Source organism: Enhydra lutris, unplaced genomic scaffold (genome assembly GCF_002288905.1).
Source record: "Enhydra lutris kenyoni isolate GAN:26980312 unplaced genomic scaffold, ASM228890v2 scaffoldscaffold5, whole genome shotgun sequence".
Taxonomy (NCBI): Eukaryota; Metazoa; Chordata; class Mammalia; order Carnivora; family Mustelidae; genus Enhydra; species Enhydra lutris.
In genome coordinates this window covers 7,575,543-7,594,713 of record NW_019154089.1, presented here as the reverse complement: position 1 = coordinate 7,594,713, position 19,171 = coordinate 7,575,543, and the positions used below count along the sequence as shown (strand labels likewise).

Genomic DNA, 19,171 nt, shown 5'->3' with positions numbered 1-19,171 from the left:
AGATGTCCCTCCACAGGTGAACTGTTGAGCTTTACATGTAAGCACCATGCAGTGCCACTCAGCAATAAAAAGTAATGAGCTATGAATACATTCAACAACTTGGATCAATCTCACAGGGCTTATGCCAAGTGAAAAAGGCCGATCCCAAAAGGTTACATATTGTATGGTTCTATTTATGTACCATTTTTGAAAAGACAGAATTTTAGAACTGGAAAGCAAATTAGGGATTGTCAGGGGTTAGGAACGGTGACAGAGCAATGTAGTCTGGCTAGTGGTGGATGTGGTCATAAAATGGCAACAGGAGGCATCCTTGTGATACGACTGTTTCGTACCTTAACATGGTAGTGGATCTATCAATCTAAACACAAAGAGTATGAAGAAAACTGCAGCACTGTGAGCCAAATCTGTAGACAGTACCAACAACAGTATCATGGTTGTGATACTCTACTACAGCTCTGTAAAATGTTACCACTGGGGAAAACTGTGTAAAAGGTACATCTATGTCAAGGGTAATCTCTCCACATTCTTTCTTAAGAATTTTAATAAGAATTTTAATTTTTAAAAAGTACAGATCAATGTTCATGTATAACTACTCATGGAGTAGAAGTGAAATTTTATTTGGTGATACTTACATAAAGGAACAATGAAGGAATACTGAAAGTGGCTATCTTAGGTTGGGGAAAAGTGGGCAAATGGGGTAGGAACCACTTTTCAAAGCATTAATTTTCACAATATTTTAAATTTTGAATCATGATCATATTATCATCAAAAAATAAGTAAAATATTAAAAATATCTTTGGATAAAAAGAACCTTAATTTAGCATTCTACTACTTTGGAAAGTACCTCAATTTCAGTTATCCTTACCTCTAACCTCTGTGTCTGATCCTTGCCCAAAAGATCACGGACTTCTTCATTATATATTTCCAAATAAGACACTCGAACCAAAAATCTATAAATAAAACATCATTTCATAAAGCATAAACAGCAGAAAAAGTTTTAGAAGAGCTGTTTTCAAATGTGTTTATAAGTTTTATACCTATATGTTTTTCTTATGTTTGTACTTCTCAATATTAGAAAATAAAAGAATTCTCTTTTACCTTGTATCACCCTCTGCTTTTGCAATATGACCAAATATGTGAGCAAATGAATTTGGAATGATTCCTCTAAGTTCAGGAACAGCTCGAACGCCTTCCATGGTAAAAGTTTTGCCTGTTCCAGTTTGTCCATATGCGAAAATAGTCCCTGAAAATGATGAAGAGAATCAATCACTTTTTAGAGTCTAATGCTACAGAACAACAGCTCTTATAAGTAATTCCTTTGACACTGTGATGCAATTTCTTCCCTGGATTTAAAATTTATTCAAGTACAAATGTCACTTTTATTATCAACAATATATACTCTGTACCACAAATCAAGCATGGTTAATGTTATCAAGTCAATGAAACAGTCCTAATTATTCATAAAAAGTATCCCAAGCCCTAAAAGCAAAATTTTTATATTTACTATAATGTGTATGTTAATTACTTAATGTGGACATTAAATCGGAGAAAGTAGTATAATTGCAGCAACAAAAGAATACAGGTTTAGAATGGAAGGACTGCAGTGTTAACTTTTTAGCCACCTGAGCTTAGATAAGAATGTACCCAGAGACTGTCTCCTCAGTGCTAAAATGAGGACAAGAATAACTACCTGACATGAACACTAAGAACCAAATGAGACAATTTACTGCACACAACCAGAATGATACCTAGTAGAGTACAAGTAAATGGCAGGGGTTTTTTTCTTCTTAATCCTAAAATTTATTTCAAAAATATGTATTTTTTTAAAGATTTTTATTTATTTAAGAGAGAGAGAGAGACAGTGAGAGAGGGAATACAAGCAGGAGGAGTGGGAGGGGGAGAAGCAGGTTTCCCACTGAGCTGGGAGCCTGATGTGGGGCTCGATCCCAGGACCCTGGGATCATGACCTGAGCCAAAGGCAGATGTTTAATGACTGAGCCAGGCCCCTAAAAATACGTATTTTTTAAGTAAAAGCTGTAAGGAATGGGGGAATTAAAAAATGTGACAATACAATTATTATAGGTAATTACAGATACAATTTAAACTTTCTAAATACCTACATTCATTCATTCAGCAACTACTTAGCACACACCTGAGTAAGCACTATGCTAGCTAGGCACTAGGGACACAGTGACAAACAAGACAAACAATCCTTAATCGTATGGTGTGCATCATCTTAGAAGGAGATACTGGTCAAATATTTACAAGCAGGATGAATGTTTGGAATAAGAAATGGAGTTCTTGGGATGCCTGGGTGGCTCAGTTGGTTAAGCCGCTGCCTTCGGCTCAGGTCATGATCCTGGGGTCCTGGGATCGAGTCCCGCATCGGGCTCCTTGCTCGGCAGGGAGCCTGCTTCCTCCTCTCTCTCTGCCTGCCTCTCTGCCTGCTTGTGTGTACTCTCTCTCTCTGACAAATAAAATCTTTAAAAAAAAAAAAAGAAATGGAGTTCTAGCTGAGAGTAAAGGGATGTAATCGAGGCAGGGGAAATAGCACAAGAAGAAAGCAGAGGGAGGTCAAGAAAGGCCTTTAAGATACAAAGGTTTAAGATACAATCTGAAATATGATTAAGAGTTAGATAGCAACAGAGTGGATAGCAAGAAGAAAGAAAATAGAGGTTCTGAGGAAATGAAACAAGATCAGAATGGAAGAAACAGAGATGGAAAATGAAGGTGATGGACACAGAGGTAAAGACACCAGCAGGGGCCTAATTGCACACCGCCATGAAGGCATACTAAGATTTTAAGAACGTATCCTAAAAGGAAAATGAGGCCAGTTAAGAGTGACAGCAGGATCCCTATGGCTACACTGTGTACAAAGAACTGGAAGAAAGGGGAGATGTGAAGAAACCAGTTAAAAAGCTGGAGTGGTTAACGGAAGGGAAAGAGAAAGGTAGTAGAATTTCAGATATATGAAACAGTTAGAAGCAACAGCACCTAGGAAATAACTAGCCAGGGGACCCGGGAAAAGGAAGAATCCAAGATGCCTTTCAACTTCTAGCTTGAACAAGGGATGTATGGCTATGCCATATACTGAGATGGTGAACATCACCAGAAGAAATGATCATTTGTAGGGAAAGACCATGAATTCAGGTGAAGGCATATTGAGCTCTAAGTGCCCATGACACACCCAAATGCATGTGTCAAGCAGGCAGGTGGAGGGATGAGATGTATTTACGCACTAGAGCCCTGGGAATGGGTGCAATTTCTGCAGGAGATAGCACAGTGTGAGAAGACCACACAAACAACATGGCTTTTCAACTACTTCCACCCCATGCAAATAACCTCTTATGTCACTATCAATTTCAGACTTTCTGTGACAATCATCACAATACTTAATCACAACAAAAGCCATTTTTTACACATGGGAATAAAAAAATCTTGATTTTTTCCTAACTCACTAAATATTTCAAACTATGCCATTAAGAATGTAACGTACTGCCTTCAAAAGAGCTGAAAATATGGGGCTCCTGAGTGGCTCAGTGGGTTAAAGCCTCTGCCTTCGGCTCAGGTCATGATCCCAGGGTCCTGGGATCGAGCCCCGCATTGGGCTTTCTGCTCAGCGGGGAGCCTGCTTCCCTCTCTCTCTCTCTCTGCCTGCCTCTCTGCCTACTTGTGATCTCTGTCTGTCAAATATAAAATAAAAAAATCTTGAAAAAAAAAAAAAAGAGCTGAAAATATGAGCTCACAGACCACCTGTGAGAGCTGACACAACAGCTATCATTTACAGAGTATGTGCCATGTGCTAGGCCATGCATCCTCGCTGAGTTTTCACCCCAGTCCTAAGAGCAAAGAACTATTTATATCCCCATACTTTAGCTGAGGAAACAAAGGCTTATAGAGGTTGAGTTACTTGTTCGATGTCATAGTAAGTAGTAGAAATAAGAGGTGAACAAAGTCCATTTGGCTCTAGAGCCCTTATTTTTTAAAAGGATGTAATGGCCAAATTTTTAATTCAAAATTAATTCCTAATACAATTTCTATGAATCTATTAATTATATAAAGACTATGGATTCAAAAAGGATATTGATCTATAATTTTAAAGCTGAGAAATGAGGACCAGGAATCCCCTAGAATAAAAGAATGTCATCTCATTTTCAGAGATGAGATTCCAAATTTCTAGTTTTTGTTATGTCCAATCTAACAAAGCTAATGCTAGCATTTCCTTCAATATGAACTTCTCTTAAAACTTTACCTCTTAAGGGACACCTGGGTGGCTCAGTAGTTAAGCATCTGCCTTTGACTCAGGTCATGATCCCAGGGTCCTAGGATGATTCCCACATCCAGCTCCTTGCTCAGCAGGGAGCCTGCTTCTGCCTCCACCTGCTGTTCTCCCTGCATGTGCTCTCTCTCTCTTGTTCTCTCTCTAACAAATAAATAAAGCCTTTATCTTTAAGATTTTATTTATATATTTATTTGAGAGAGACAGACACAGCAAGAGAGGGAACACAAGCAGGGAGAGTGGGAGAGGGAGAGAAGCAGACCTCCTGCTGAGCAGGGAGCCCAATCCCAGGACCCAGGGACCAGGACCTGAGCCAAAGGCAGATGGTTATTAACAACTGAGCCATTCAGGCACCCCAATAAATAAAATCTTTAAAAAAACTTTACTTATTAAAAACTAGAAATGACCTAAAAATCTTACCCAACCTACCCATTTCAAGACTACATCTTAAAAATGGTAGAAGACCTATAAAAAATCTGCATATGGATGTTTACAGCAGTGTATATTCATAACTGCCAAAATTTAGAGGCAACCAAGATGTCCTGCTGTAGGTAAGTGAATTGATAAATAAACTTTGGTACATCCAGACAACAGAATATTATCAGCACACACACAAAAAAAGATAAAAGGTGTCAAACCATGAAGAGACATGGAGAAAACTTCAGTGCATATTACTAAGTGAAAGAAGCCAAACTGAAACGTTACATACTATACAATTCTAACTGCATGACATTCTAGGAAAGGTGAAAACTATGCAGACAGTAAAAAGATTAGTGGTTGCTAGGTTTAGCCGGGGAAGGAAGGATAAACTAGCAGCGCAGAAGTGAAACTATTCTTTATAACAGTGGATACACATCATTATGTTTTTGTCAAAATCCATAGGATGTACAGCCCTAAGAGTGAACCCTAATGTAAACTATGAACTTTGGATGATGCTGATGTGTCAATGTATGTTCATCATTTGCAACCAATGTACCACTGTGGTGCAGGATATTGACAGTGGAGAACTTTGTGTATGTTTGGAGACAAGGGATATACAGGAAATCTCTGTACTTAATTTTCCCAAAGCTGTTCTAAAGAACAAAGTTTATTAATTGAAAAAAAAAAAAAGTTTTAAACGGTGGAAGGATTATGTACTTGCCATTGCATATTTGAATAATGCCAAGGAAACTACACTCTGTTACAACATTCCTGATTTTTGTCCTTTTTAAACATATTGTTCTATACTACTATCAACAATTTTCAGTCAGCATAATAGGTAGAAAATAGGTGAAAAGTCCCTTGACGTTTATATATTACTCTGTACAACTTTTGTTTTTTATAATACACAATTCTGTTATTTCAAAACTGAGTGACACTACTGCTTCCAACAAGGATGGAGTAGTAAGGACCAGATTTACCCTCTTGACTGAAAGGAAAGCAGACTAAATATATGAAGCAATAGTTTTCAAAGACAATGGACCTCAGTCAACAAAGGCCTGTGATGCCCAAAAGTTGGCTAACAGATAGGCGGGTCCTATGACTTCCCAACTACCTGCCTTGTGAGAGAATCAACCACAGAGCAGGAGGGGAAATCCAAGGAGTGATGAGCAGATTCCCTGAGCAAAGAAAAAGTCCAGAATCCAGAGAGAGCAACACAGCTAGAATTTGTAGGACACAGTAGCAGAAAGAATAACACTGTGCAGAAAACTGCAGATTCCAGAGGTCTGCAGTTCTTCTTCCATTATTTAGTGGAGCACCAAGCATCTCCAGAGTGTGAGGAAACTATCTAAATATGGGGGGAGGGGAATCATTTGGAAGGGAGAGTCCTCAATGCTCACAAAGGCCAGAAACTGTATCTGTTTAAACTAGCCAGATTGGAAAACCTCATGATGCACAGGACATCAGGTACACCAAACAAAAAGGTCTTGCCTCAGAATCAGGGGAATAACCTTAGACTGAGCACTGCTCCGGTCCTAACTAAAGACCTTTAAAAGATCAGAAAGAGTCAGAGAAAGACAAATACCACATGATTTCACTCATATGTGGAATTTATTAAACAAAACAGATAAACATAGGGAAAGAGAAGGAAAAATAGGATGAAATTTGAGAAGGTGGCAAACCATACATAAGAGATGCTTAACTCTAGAAAGAAAACTGAGGGTTGCTGGAGGGGAGATGGGCATTAAGAAGGACACTTCAAGTAATGAGCACTGGGTGTTATACACAACTGATGAATCACTAAATTCTATGTTTGCAACTAAAAAAAATAAAAAAAGATCTGAAAGAAGCAAACCATTTTCAAATAACTGCCACTGAGAACACAGCTCCTGAAAGCTTAAATAAATAAAAAAAAAATCAAAGAGGGGCGCCTGGGTGGCTCAGTGGGTTAAGCCGCTGCCTTCGGCTTAGGTCATGATCTCAGAGTCCTGGGATCGAGCCCCACATCGGGCTCTCTGCTCAGCAGGGAGCCTGCTTCCTCCTCTCTCTCTGCCTGCCTCTCTGCCTGCTTGTGATCTCTCTCTGTCAAATAAATAAATAAAATCTTTAAAAAAAAAAAAAATCAAAGAGCTAAGGTAAAATTCAGAGTGTTTGGCACCACCAAAATTTGCCAAGCTTGCAAAAAAGCAAAAAGATACAACTCATAATAAAGAAATGCATCAATCAGTCAAAACCAATTCAGAACTGACACAAACGTTAGAAATAGCACACAGGACTTTAAAACATAAAAACTATATTCTATATGTTAAAAAGTTAACTGGAAACTTTGGATGGAAGTTTGGAAGAACTTGGATGGAAGATACAACAAAGACCCAAATCAAACTTCTAGGGATGAATACTACAACGTGTGAGATGAAAAATATGATAGATAAGATTAATGGTAGATTAGACACTGCAGAATAAAAGATCAGTAAACTTCAACACATAACAACAGACACAATAAAAAATGTAATACAGAGAAAAAAATACAAAAAAGAAAAACAGCATCAGTGAGCTGTGGGACAATTTTAAGCAGCTTAATATACATGTGATTGCAGGCCCTGAAGCAGAGAGTGGGGACCGGAAAAATATTTAAAGAAATATGGCTAAAAATTTTCCAAATTTGATGAAAACTACAAACTCACAGATCCAAAAAGCTTAATAAACTGTAAGCACAGAAACATAAAGAGAAATAAACCATGGTACATCATAGTCAAAAAGCTCAAAACCAGTGATAATAAAAGAAAATCTAAAAAGTAACCAGAGAAAGATATGTTATGTAAAGAAGAACAAAATAAAGAATTCCAGTAGAACAAAATGCAAATGACAGTAGAGGACTATCCTTCAAGTATTAAAAGAAAAAACTATCAACCTAGAACCCTACATCTGGTGAATATTTCTTTCAAAAACAAAGGCAAAATAAATACTTTCTGGACTACAAAAGCTGAAAGAATTCATCACCCACAGATTTGTACTCTAAGAAACATTTAAGGAAGTTATCCAATGCAGAAACAATGGTACTAGATAGAACTACGGATTCTTACATGAGGGAATAAAGAGTACCAAATATGGTGAGTACATAAGTAAGAAAATATGTAAGTTTTTTCCTATTACTTAAATCTCCCTAAAACAAACTGATGGTTTAAACAAAAATAAAGGCAATGTGGTTTGGAGTTTATAACACATAGAAGTAAATGTACAACACCACCACCACAGGGATGCCTCAGTCGCCCAATCAGTCAAGCATCTGCCTTTGATTAGGTTATAATCTGAAGGTCCTGGCATAGAGTCCCACATCAGGCTCCTTGCTCAGCAGGGAGCCTGCTTCTCCCTCTGCCTGCAGTTCCCCAGCTTGTGCGCTCTCTCGCTCGCTCTCTATCTCTCTCCATCTGACAAATAAATAAATAAAATCTTTAAAAAAAAAACAAAAAACAACAATAAAACAAACCACCACCACCACCACCACAAAACTTGGGAGGAGACAACTAGAAGTATAGTTTAAAAAAATTTTTTTACGGGCGCCTGGGTGGCTCAGTGGGTTGGGCCTCTGCCTACGGCTCGGGTCATGATCTCAGGGTCTTAGGATCGAGTCCCGCATCGGGCCCTCTGCTAGGCGGGGAGCCTGCTTCCCCCTCTATCTCTGCCTGCCTCTCTGCCTACTTGTGATCTCTGTCAAATAAATAAATAAAATTTAAAAAAAAAAAAAGTAAAACAAAAAATAAAAAAATTTTTTACTACGCAAAAAATAGCATAATAACACTTGACAGTGAAGTGTGATATATTAAAGAGTTATATAATAAACCTTAAAGCAACCACTAAAATAAAACAAAGTTGTATCACTATAAGCCAACAGAGAAGACAGAATGGAATAATACAAATAATACAAAGGATAAGAGTATAAAGAGAAAACCAACAGCAGAACATAAATGGTTTTGATAACCCAATTAAAAAGCAAAGACCGCAAGACTGGATTTAAAAAACAACAACAAAAAAAAAAAAACAAAACACTACCAACTATACAATGCAATGCATAAGAGAACTAGCAACAGATCTGGGGCTACTATTCTTTGAGAGGCCTGCTTTCAAGATTGGCCTTTGACTAACATCTGGGAATTTAGATTTAGGGAGGGTTCTTGCCATTCATTCCCTAACACAGAGTAGCTCATTACGCCTAAACTGTTTGTATAAACAAGGTGGTTTATGCTAAACACCTGTTTTCCTTCTGTGAGTGTGGGATCTTGACAAGAGCGAGGCTGAGGGTATCCACATGAGCAGGTTCCAACAAAAACCTGGGACACTGTGTCTCTTACAAAGCTTCTCTGCCAGCCAAGATCTGACACATTCAGTGGTAGAAGAATTAAGCACATTCTGTGTGCCCACTAGGAAATGACTCTTAGAAGTTTGTACCTGGTTTCCTCCACACTTTACCCCATGCACCTTTTCCCCTTGCTGTTTGTCTTTTTTTTTTTTTTTGTATCTTTTTTGTTCTAATAAACCAAAGCTCAAGTACAATTATAACCCGAGTCTCTTGACTTTTCCTACCAACCTCTGAACCTGGTATAATCTTAGTGACCTCTAGTATAACTACACACTAGAAATGTACTTTCAATATAAAAACACAAATGTGTTAAAAGTTAAAAAGATAAAGATATACCATGTTAACATTAAATCAAAACAAAGTTAAAATGTCTGTATTAATATCAAAGTAGGTTTCAGAGTAAAGAACATTACTACGGATAAAGAGTAATTTCATAATGACAATGAGGTTAATGCATGAAGAGGACTTGAAACACCTAAGCATTTATGCACCTACTCACAGGGTTTCAAAATACATCAAGTAAAAAGTGACAGAACTGAAAGGAAAAGGCAAATACAAAACACAGTAAGATAATTTAATACCTGTCTCAGTAATTGACAGACCAAGTAGAAAATAATTAAGTAGATAGAAAATCTGAACGAAACTATCAAGCAAATTGATGTAATGAACATGTATCGAATGCTCCATCCAACAACAGCAAAATACACATTGTTTTGAAGAATATACAAACATTATATAATAAATTTATTCTGGGTCATGTAACAAGTCTCTAATTTCAAAAGGTTCAAGTTTTACATAGCACATTCTCTGACTAAAACGGGATTAAACTAGACATTAAGTAATAGAAATATCTCTGGAAAACCCCAAATTATCTGGAAACTAACACATTTCTAAATAACCCAAGGATCAAAGAAGAAATCAAGAGGAAAAGGAGAAAGTACCCTGCACTGCATGAAAATGAAAACACAGTATGTCAAAATCTATACACCATCACTAAAGCAGTACTTAGAGGGTAATTCATAGCATAAATCTCCATATTAGAAAGTTACAAAGGACTCAAAACAAGGACCTCAGCTTCCACCAAAAGTAGAAAAAGAGGAATAAAGGAGGAGAAACCACTCCTATTATATTAGTCCTCCACCAGACTCATCACAAGAGATGACACAAATTACCATATATCATGCACCATATACCAATATCAGAGAAAGATTACACCACCACATTCTAACACAAGAATAGAGAATATAAACTTTTTGCCAATAAATTCAACAACCTAAATGACAGAGACAAATTCCATGAAAAACTTCCAGAGCTCACTAAAAGAAAAACAGGTAACTCAAAAAGCCTTATATTATTAAAGACACTGAATCTTTAAAAACCTTTCCACAAAAAAATACTCCAGGCCCAGTTGGCTTCACTGGTAAATTCTACCAAATACTTAGGGAAGATATAATACTAATTCTAGACATATTTTTTCCATATGATTAAAAAGGAGGGAATACTTTCCAACTCATTCTATGAAATTAGCATTATCCTGATAACAAAACTAGATAAAGACATTGCAAGAAAACTACTATATCCCTCCTGAACATAAACAAAAAAAATTTACACAAAATTTTAGCATATCAAATCTAACAACATACAAAAGGGTAATATACCATGACCAAGTGGCATGACTGGTTTCACATTTTTTTTAAAGATTTTATTTATTTATTTGACAGGGAGAGAGATCACAAGCAGGAAGAGCAGCAGGCAGAGGGGGCGGGGTGGGGGGGGAGCAGGCTCCCTGCTGAGCAGAGAGCCCAATGCGGGGCTGGATCCCAGGACCCTGAGTCCATGACCTAAGCCTACAGCAGAGGCTTAATCCACTGAGCCACCCAGGTGCTCCTGGTTTCACATTTAAAAATCAATGTAACTGAATATACTAAAATTTTTTTTTAAAAAAGATGATTTCAATAGGTGCAGAAAAAAATTCATTTGGCAAGATCCAAAATCCATTCCCGGGGTGGGGACAAAAGAACAGAGGGGAACTTAATCACACAAAAATCTATAGATAACATCATACTTACTGGTAAAACAGTGAATGCTTTCTCCCTAAGATCTGGAACAAAACAAAAATGTCCACTTTCACCACTCATATTCAACACTGTACTTGAGGTTCTAGCCAGGGCAATTTGGGTAACTAAAAGATGGGAAAGAAAGAAATTGTACTACCTGTATTTGACGGTAACATGCTCATGTCTATAAAAAAATCGTAGGGAAGGGGCACCTGGGTGGTTCAGTGGATTGAAGCTTCTGCCTTCAGCTCAGGTCATGATCCCAGGGTCCTGGAATCAAGCCCCGCATCAGGCTCTCAGCTCAGCGAGGAGCCTGCTTCCCCCCTCTCTCTATGCCTGCCTCTCTGCCTACTTGTGATCTCTGTCTGTCAAATAAATAAATAAATAAAATCTTAAAAAAAAAATCCTAGGGAAGTTACCAATAAATAAATAAAAGCCTACCAGAAATAATAAGCAAGTTTAATAAGGTTGCAGGGTACAAGGTCAATATACAAAAATCAACTGCAAAACACAGTATCACTTCATAACCACTACGAAGGCTGTAACCAAAAAGACAACAACACATTTTGGCAAAGATGTGAAGAAACTGCAAACCTCATACATTGCTAGTGGGAATGTAAAAACGGCGCAGCTATGATGGAAAGTAATCTGGCAGTTAACCTTTTGACCCAGCAATTCCACTCCATATTTACCTAGGCAAAGGGAAAACATACATTTACATGAAGAAAAGCACAAGAATATTCACAGCAACATTATTTATAATAGCAGAAAAAAGAAAAAAAAAAAAGAAAAGGCAACAACCCAAATATTCATGAGTGGAGAAATGGATAAATAAAATACAGCATATCCATTCGATGGAGTATTAATTGACCATTAAAAAATGCAGTCCTGGGCACCTGGGTGGCTCAGTCAGTTCAGCACCTGCCTTCAGCTGGGGTCATGATCCTGGAGTCCTGGGATCAAGCCCTACATGGGGTTCCCTGCTGAGCAGGGTATCTGCTTCTCCCTCTCCCTCTGCTCCTCCCCCCACCACCCCATGCTTGTGCTCGCTCTCAAATAAATAAAATCTTAAAAAAAAAAAATGCAGTCCTGGGGTGCCTGGGTGACTCAGTGGGTTAAGCCACTGCCTTCGGCTCAGGTCATGATCCCAGGTCCTGGGTTCAAGCCCCGCATCGGGCTTTCTGCTCAGCAGGGAGCCTGCTTCCTCCTCTCTCTCTGCCTGCCTCTCTGCCTGCTTGTGATTTCTGTCAAATAAATAAATAAAATCTTTAAAAAAAAAAAATGCAGTCCTGATACATACTATAATGTGGAAGACTGAAAACATTATACCAAGTCAAAGAAGCCATACATAAAAGACTATAATGTATATGATTCTATTTATATGAAATGTCCAGAAGAGGCAAACTCATACACATAGAAAGTAAATACATAGTTGCTAGGGTAAGAGGGAGCAAAAGTGGGAGTAACTGCTAATAGATACATAGTTTCTTTTGGGGGTGATGGAAATGTTCTGGAAACAGATAACAGTGGCAGTTACACAACACTGTCAATGTATTAAACCCCTGACTTGTATACTGTAAAATGATTAAAACAGTGAATTCTGTTATTTGAATTTTATGTTAATTAAAAAAAACTACTAAAATATCAATTCTGTGTATTTTGTATTCACAAAAGCATCAAAAATACTTAGGAATACACGGTATGTTAACTAGAACTTAAATTTTAAAAATAAAGAGGTAGGACACCTGAGTGGCTCAGTCTGTTAAGTGTCTACCTTTGGCTCAAGTCATTATCCCGGGGCGGGGGGGGGGGGGGGGGGCAGGGATCAAGCTCTCCCCCCTCCCCCACCTCCCTGCTCAGCAGGGAAGTCTGCTTCTCCTTCTCCTTCTGCCCCTCCCCCTGCTTGTGTGTGTTGGCACACTCTCTTTCTAACAAATAAATAAAAATCTTAAAAAAAGGAAACAGGTAAAAAAAAATACTTAGGAATAAACTCATGAAAATAAGTATAAGACCTGCACATTAGAAACTACAACAAAATGCTGATGAGAGAAATTAAAATATAAATAAATGAAGAGAGATACCATGTTCTGGATTAGAAGGCTCAATATTGTCAGAATAACAACTCAACACAATCCTTACCAAAATCCCAATAGGTTTTTTTGTGGAAATTGAAAAGGCAATCCTAAAATTTATGTGAAAATGCAAAGGATCCAGAAAAGCCAAAACAATTTTGAAAAATAATAATAAAGCTAGAAAACATACACTACCTAATTTCAACACAAAAACCTGTAGTAATAAAAACAGGATACTTGGAACAGAAGAGACAATCCAGAAATAAACCCATGCAACTGCAGTCTGTTGATTTTTGACAAAAGCACCAAGTTAATTCAATAAGGAAAGGAGAGTCTTAATAAATGGTGCTCCAACAACTGGATATCCATAGATGGGGGGGAGGCAAAGAACGTACACCCTTACCTCACACTGTATATAAAAATTAACTCAAAATGAATAACAGACCTTAATGTAAGACATACAATGTTTACAACTTCCGGATAAAAACATAAGAGAAAATCTTTTTGGTGTTGGATTCAGCAAATATTTCTTGGGTAGGTCAATGAAAGCATGATGATTAAAGAAAAATGATTAACTGGACTCAATCAAAACTAAAAATCTTCTCTCTTCAAAAGACACCATTAAAAAGATGAAAATACAAGCCACGTGCTGGAAGAAAATATGTTCCAATCACTTATCTGATCAAAAGATTTGAGTCCAGAATGTAGAAAAAGCATGACTCCGTAAGAACATGGGCAATGAAACTGTAAAGTGGGTAAAATATTTTAAAAGACATACAAAGGGCTAATATGTACATGATTAGAAACTCAACATTGTTATAGAAAAATAAGTTAAAACAATGAGATAACACTATAGATCCTCTAGAACAGCTATAATTAAAAAGGCCAACAATCTAAATGTTGGTGAGAATGTGAAGAAACTAAAAGAACTCTCATAACACACTGGTGGGAAAAAAAATTAAGAGTCACCACTTTGGAAAAGTTTGGCAATTTCTTCAAAAGATAAATATACACTAACCATATGACCCACCAATTCTACTTCTAGGTATCTACCCAAGACAAACTTTAAAACTTAACTGCACAAAGAACTTTCTACAAAAGAATGTTCACAGCACCACTGTATATAATCACCCCAAAATTAGAACAATCCAGATTTCCACTGAAGATCATAAAAGGTGGTATATTCATACAATTCAGCATTAAAAAGGAACAAAGTGCTGATCCATACAACAACGTGGATGACCTTTAACAACATTACACAACTGAAAACAGGTAAGAAAGATGAGATAGGATATGAGTTGATTTATATGAAATTTCCAGCAAAGACAGAACTATGGGCAAAAGCAGGTCAATGGATGCCTGGAGGTGGGACTGCAAAGGGACATACAGGAATTTTGGGGGCGGAGGTCATAAAACTGGATTGTGGTAACAGTTTCACAGCTGTATGTATTTACTACAACCCATCAAACAGTACAATTATAATGGATGAATTTATAAGGTACCAATATCTTGATAGAGTTAAGAAAAAGTGAATAATATACTCACCATTGTAGCCTTCAAGAACAGAATCAATAATAGGTCTTGCAGTTAAGTTATAAACATCAAGTTGTTTACTCTCTGGTCCAAAAACAGTATCAAAAGTAAATGTCTTCGGAGGTTCATTGGAAGAATCAGTCTTATGTACAGTAATAGTTCCCCTCATCTCATCCACACTGACAGCCTGTTTATAGCACATTGATTTCTCTCTCTCGTTGAGGGGCCGGCACCTAACAACCACCTTCACATTATCACAGCTTTCAGGCTTCTCTGATTTATTGATCTGGTGGAGAAAATATTCACAAATAATGAAAAGAACATTTACTTTTACCTTCAGCAAATTTCAAATTTGAAAAAGGCTACCGTGCCATCCCAGGGTGCACATATTAAGCACTCCACAAATATTTGTTAAATGCAATTAAAGATCTCACAGATATACAGAAAAAGCTTATTAAAAGATATAAAAAGACAGTTTCTTTTACAATATGATACAATGCAATATACATATGAGGAGAAAGAAAGCCTAATTTACATTTATAGTAAATAAGTGCTATTTAAGCAGAAAACGAATCACTATATTGACTGTCTCCACAAAAGTCCCTGACTTAGCCTCTGAGTTTACCGCCTGAAGGAAAACACAAGTGAACATGGTTAACAACTTTAATCAAGAATATAGTAGTAGGTCCTGTGTTCCCGAGACTTTAAATTTTTTCTATAATGCATCAGTAAAACGTTTTTTTTACCATATAACATATGTAGTCTATCTTCTCTATAGAAGACAACATGAAATGAAACACAGCAAACAAAGTCCAATGGCAGAGAGAAATGTTTCAGTATCCCTCTAACCTTACGAATATTTATATATGTAAAGTTTCATTTTTTGAAATTTTATGATTAACCACCTATGTTAAAATAAAACCCTAAGCAAAGACACATACAGTATGATTTCACTTACATGTGGAATCTAAAAAACAAAACAGAGGAACAAACAAAAAAGCAAAACTCACAGAGAATAGATTGGTGGTTGCCAGAGGGCAGTGGGGTACAGACGTGGACAAAATGGTCAAAGAGATCAAAGGTACAATTTCCAATTATAAAATAAGTCATGTATAAATAATATATAGAATGGTGACTAGTCAAAAGTACACCACTGCATATCTGAAAGTTGCTAAAGGAGTGTATCTTGAAATTGTTCAACCTCAGAATTTTGTAGCTGTTTATGGTGATGGGTGGTCACAAGACTTACTGTGGGGATTACCTCACAAGGCACACAAATAACAAATGATATTGTACAGGTAACATTGTGTTGTATGTCAATTATACCTCAATTAAAGTAATACAATCCTATTTTGAAGTGAAGTCCAATAGTTTAGTTGAATAGTATCAATACAACACACTTCTCCCCATCTCTACTTTCACCACCTAAGGCTGGGTCACCATGATCCTACCCTAAATTGAATAACGGCATCTAGTTAGGTTCTCCTATGGTCTGTTCTCTACAGGGCAGTCAGCTGCAACACAAAGTTAATCATGTTGCTCCCTTACTTAAAACTCAATGGTTTCCCACAGATCTCAGGATAAATACCGCAGTCCTTAAGGTGGTCTCTAAGACCTGGCTCTGGCCCATGTCTACTTGTCCAGCCTTATTTCACAAGCTACCTTGCTTGGCTTTCCCAGCCACAGCCACATTAGCTTTTTTTAAGCCTTTTCTTGTCACCATACTTTCTTATCACAGGTGCTGTTCCTCCTGCCTAGAACATTCCTCATTCTCCCCTTCACTTATTCTCAGATCTCAGCAGAACAGCCACTTCACCTGTGAAGACTTCCTTAACTAGGTCAAATCCTGGTAAAAGTCCTGAGAGCACCCTTCTCCCTCCATCATCTACAACTGGTTTCAATACTACTTTTGCTTGCTCCTTATTTGATTAATGTGTCCTATCTGTCTACACCAGAGGCTGCCAACTAGTAGTCAAGGGGCTGAATTGAGCCCACAATATCTTTTGTTTGGTTCACAGCATTTAACAATATTTTTTAATTAGTTGCTAAAATTTTTAAAAAAGAGAAATTCCACAAAAATAACAACTTCTAGATTTTCTTGGGGGAAAAAAAAAAAAAAGATGATCTGACATCTGTAGGCCAGCATTCCTAAACGGGAACACTTTCCAATTCACCAGAATCTACTTTCTATTACATGCCACCCATTCACTTCATGAATGGTAAGCATCTTGTCTCTACCAAGACTTTCACCTCTGCCCACGAAGGCAAGCTTCTGTCTTGTCAAGTTCATGAAACTGGATGGTTATGCTCAATATTTTGCCTCCAGACCCTAACCTGGGGTATATGCCTGGTATCTGCTGAATGAACTAATAACCTGAAAGCAAACAATACGGAACAAATATTGAGCATTTAAGGCTAAATGTCAAGCACTGTCCTTCAATTCCGCTGTGCATTACCTTATTTCATCCTGATAAAATCCCATGAGAAACGGTTTAATTACGTGGGAACTAAGGACCCAGAAAGATGAAGTAATTGTCCCAGGCCTCGCAACCAGTAGAAAACCGACCAAAAAGCTCACGTGCTCTCCATGACCCTATACTGGACTTAGGACGCCCCCTGTTAAGTGGACGGTAGCACTGTGAAATCCGACAAGACAAACATACCACCACCCACCCACCCTCACACACAAAGACACCCACGGGTTACATTCCGCCCTGTAAGCTAAAGCACCACGAAAGAAATGACAGCTCGAGTCAAAGGCTGGAGTAAAAGCAAGCAGCTCTCGGTTCGCTACCTTCCAAGAATCGGGCTCCGCTGTGTACAGAGCCCACCAGGTGCGGAGCATCCAAAGCCCACCCCCCGCGGCCGCTCCCAGACTCCCTACTCAGGAGCAGGGCTGGGAGAGAGAGCGCATCCTCTGGCGCTGTGCCTTTATGTCAAGCAGCGCAGGCCCTGCGGGCTGCAGCACCGACCGAGGCGGCAGGGCCTATCCGGGGCCCCTCCCAGGACCCGCTGGAACCCCGCCCCCCCCCAGCCCCCCCCCCAGACTCTCCAAACGCTCGGCCCCGCCGAGCCGGACCCTGCCCCGCCCCACCCCGGCCGCCAGCCTGATCCGCGCCTCCTTGGCAACAGCCGCGCCCCCGTGCCAGGCTGCTGGGATGAGGAACCCCAGCGGCTGAGCGACTCCCCTCACCGGCATCGTGGCTCCCTCCTGTGCCCGGCGGAGGTCGCCGCCCTGGGCGCAGTCCAACGGCGCCGGGTTCGCAGGAGAGGTTTGCCAGAGACTACCGAAGGACCGCCTTGGCGCTCTCGAGACTGCGGCTCCTCGGGCGAGAGCAGGCAGTGCGCAAGCGCACTTCGGGCTCGCCCCGCCCCATCCCCGGGGCACACGCTTCCTCGGCCTCTTGAATTACGCCTGCGCGGAGGCTTTCCGAGTCGGTCTCCTAGGACGCCAGACTGAAGCCGCGCCTGCGCAATGGTGCCGGTCAGCTGATCTTGGAAATCTAGCCTGCATTGGGGCGGGAATACCTGGCTGCCGCTGGTCGCGAGAAGCGCGGGGTGGGGGGGGGTCCTCCTAGGTCGCACTGCTAGTCTCCTGGCTCATGCAGTACTCCAGATATTGAAAACAACCACAGCAAAAAAAGTTAAAAATAAAAGCAATTGTACACTATGTCCATCTAGAGAGCTAGATAGAGGCTTCGCACACATTAATGAGCTTGATTGCTGACTTGTTTATAAAACGCGTATCTCTATTACAGACGAAGTGAGGAGGAGCTTTGTCTGTATTCTCACAAGTATCTCCAGAGCCTAGAATAGGACTTAGAATAGGACCTAGCACAGGACAGATTTTCAATAAGTATTTGTGAAAGAACCAATGATCTATCCTCTTTCCTGTCCAAATCTCTGCTCTGCTGCGCTTGGATGTACAATAGACATTTCCAGATTATTATGTCCAAAACTGAAGGATTTATTTCCCCCCCCGCCCACAGACACTATATTACTCACTATACTACTGTCCATCCCTGCCCCACCTCCCCCATGTAAAAAAAAAAAAAAAAAAAGCGCCCTCTCATACTTCCCTCGGCATAATAAATGAAGCTAAATTCTGACAATTGTTCAGATCAAAGCACTGTCTCTTTCTCTCATACCCAATGTCCAATCTTTCAGTAGACCTTCTTTCTATCTTTAAAGTAGAACCAGAATCTGACCACTTCTCACTACCACCACCACCTCCCATCTATATTACAATAGCTCAAAGCTGGTTTCCTCTGTACATCCTTGCCCCTTTTAGTATGTTTTCAACATAGGAGCCAGAGTGATGGTGTTAAAACATGAATCAGATAGTGTTGTTTTTTTTCTGTATTCAAAACCTGCCAATGATTATCTATCTCACAGACTAAAAGTCACAGGCCCTCTCCCCATTTCCTACAATCTTCCCTCTTGCTCATTAGTC

At 39.0% G+C, this 19,171-nt stretch overlaps 1 protein-coding gene across 1 annotated transcript in view; it reads right to left on the bottom strand.

Moving 5' to 3' along the window:
* Positions 1-18,096, bottom strand: part of LOC111141185 (kinesin family member 3A) — a 52,552-nt gene extending 34,456 nt beyond the window's left edge. Inside the window, exons 1-4 of the mRNA XM_022493565.1 lie at positions 17,912-18,096; positions 14,731-15,004; positions 1,099-1,243; positions 866-950 (exon numbers count right to left, since the gene is read on the bottom strand). Coding sequence (XP_022349273.1) covers positions 866-950; positions 1,099-1,243; positions 14,731-15,004; positions 17,912-17,917 — 510 coding nt within the window. The 5' untranslated portion in view covers positions 17,918-18,096. The remainder of the gene's footprint in view (positions 1-865; positions 951-1,098; positions 1,244-14,730; positions 15,005-17,911) is intronic.
* Between the last annotated feature and the right edge of the window lie 1,075 nt (positions 18,097-19,171).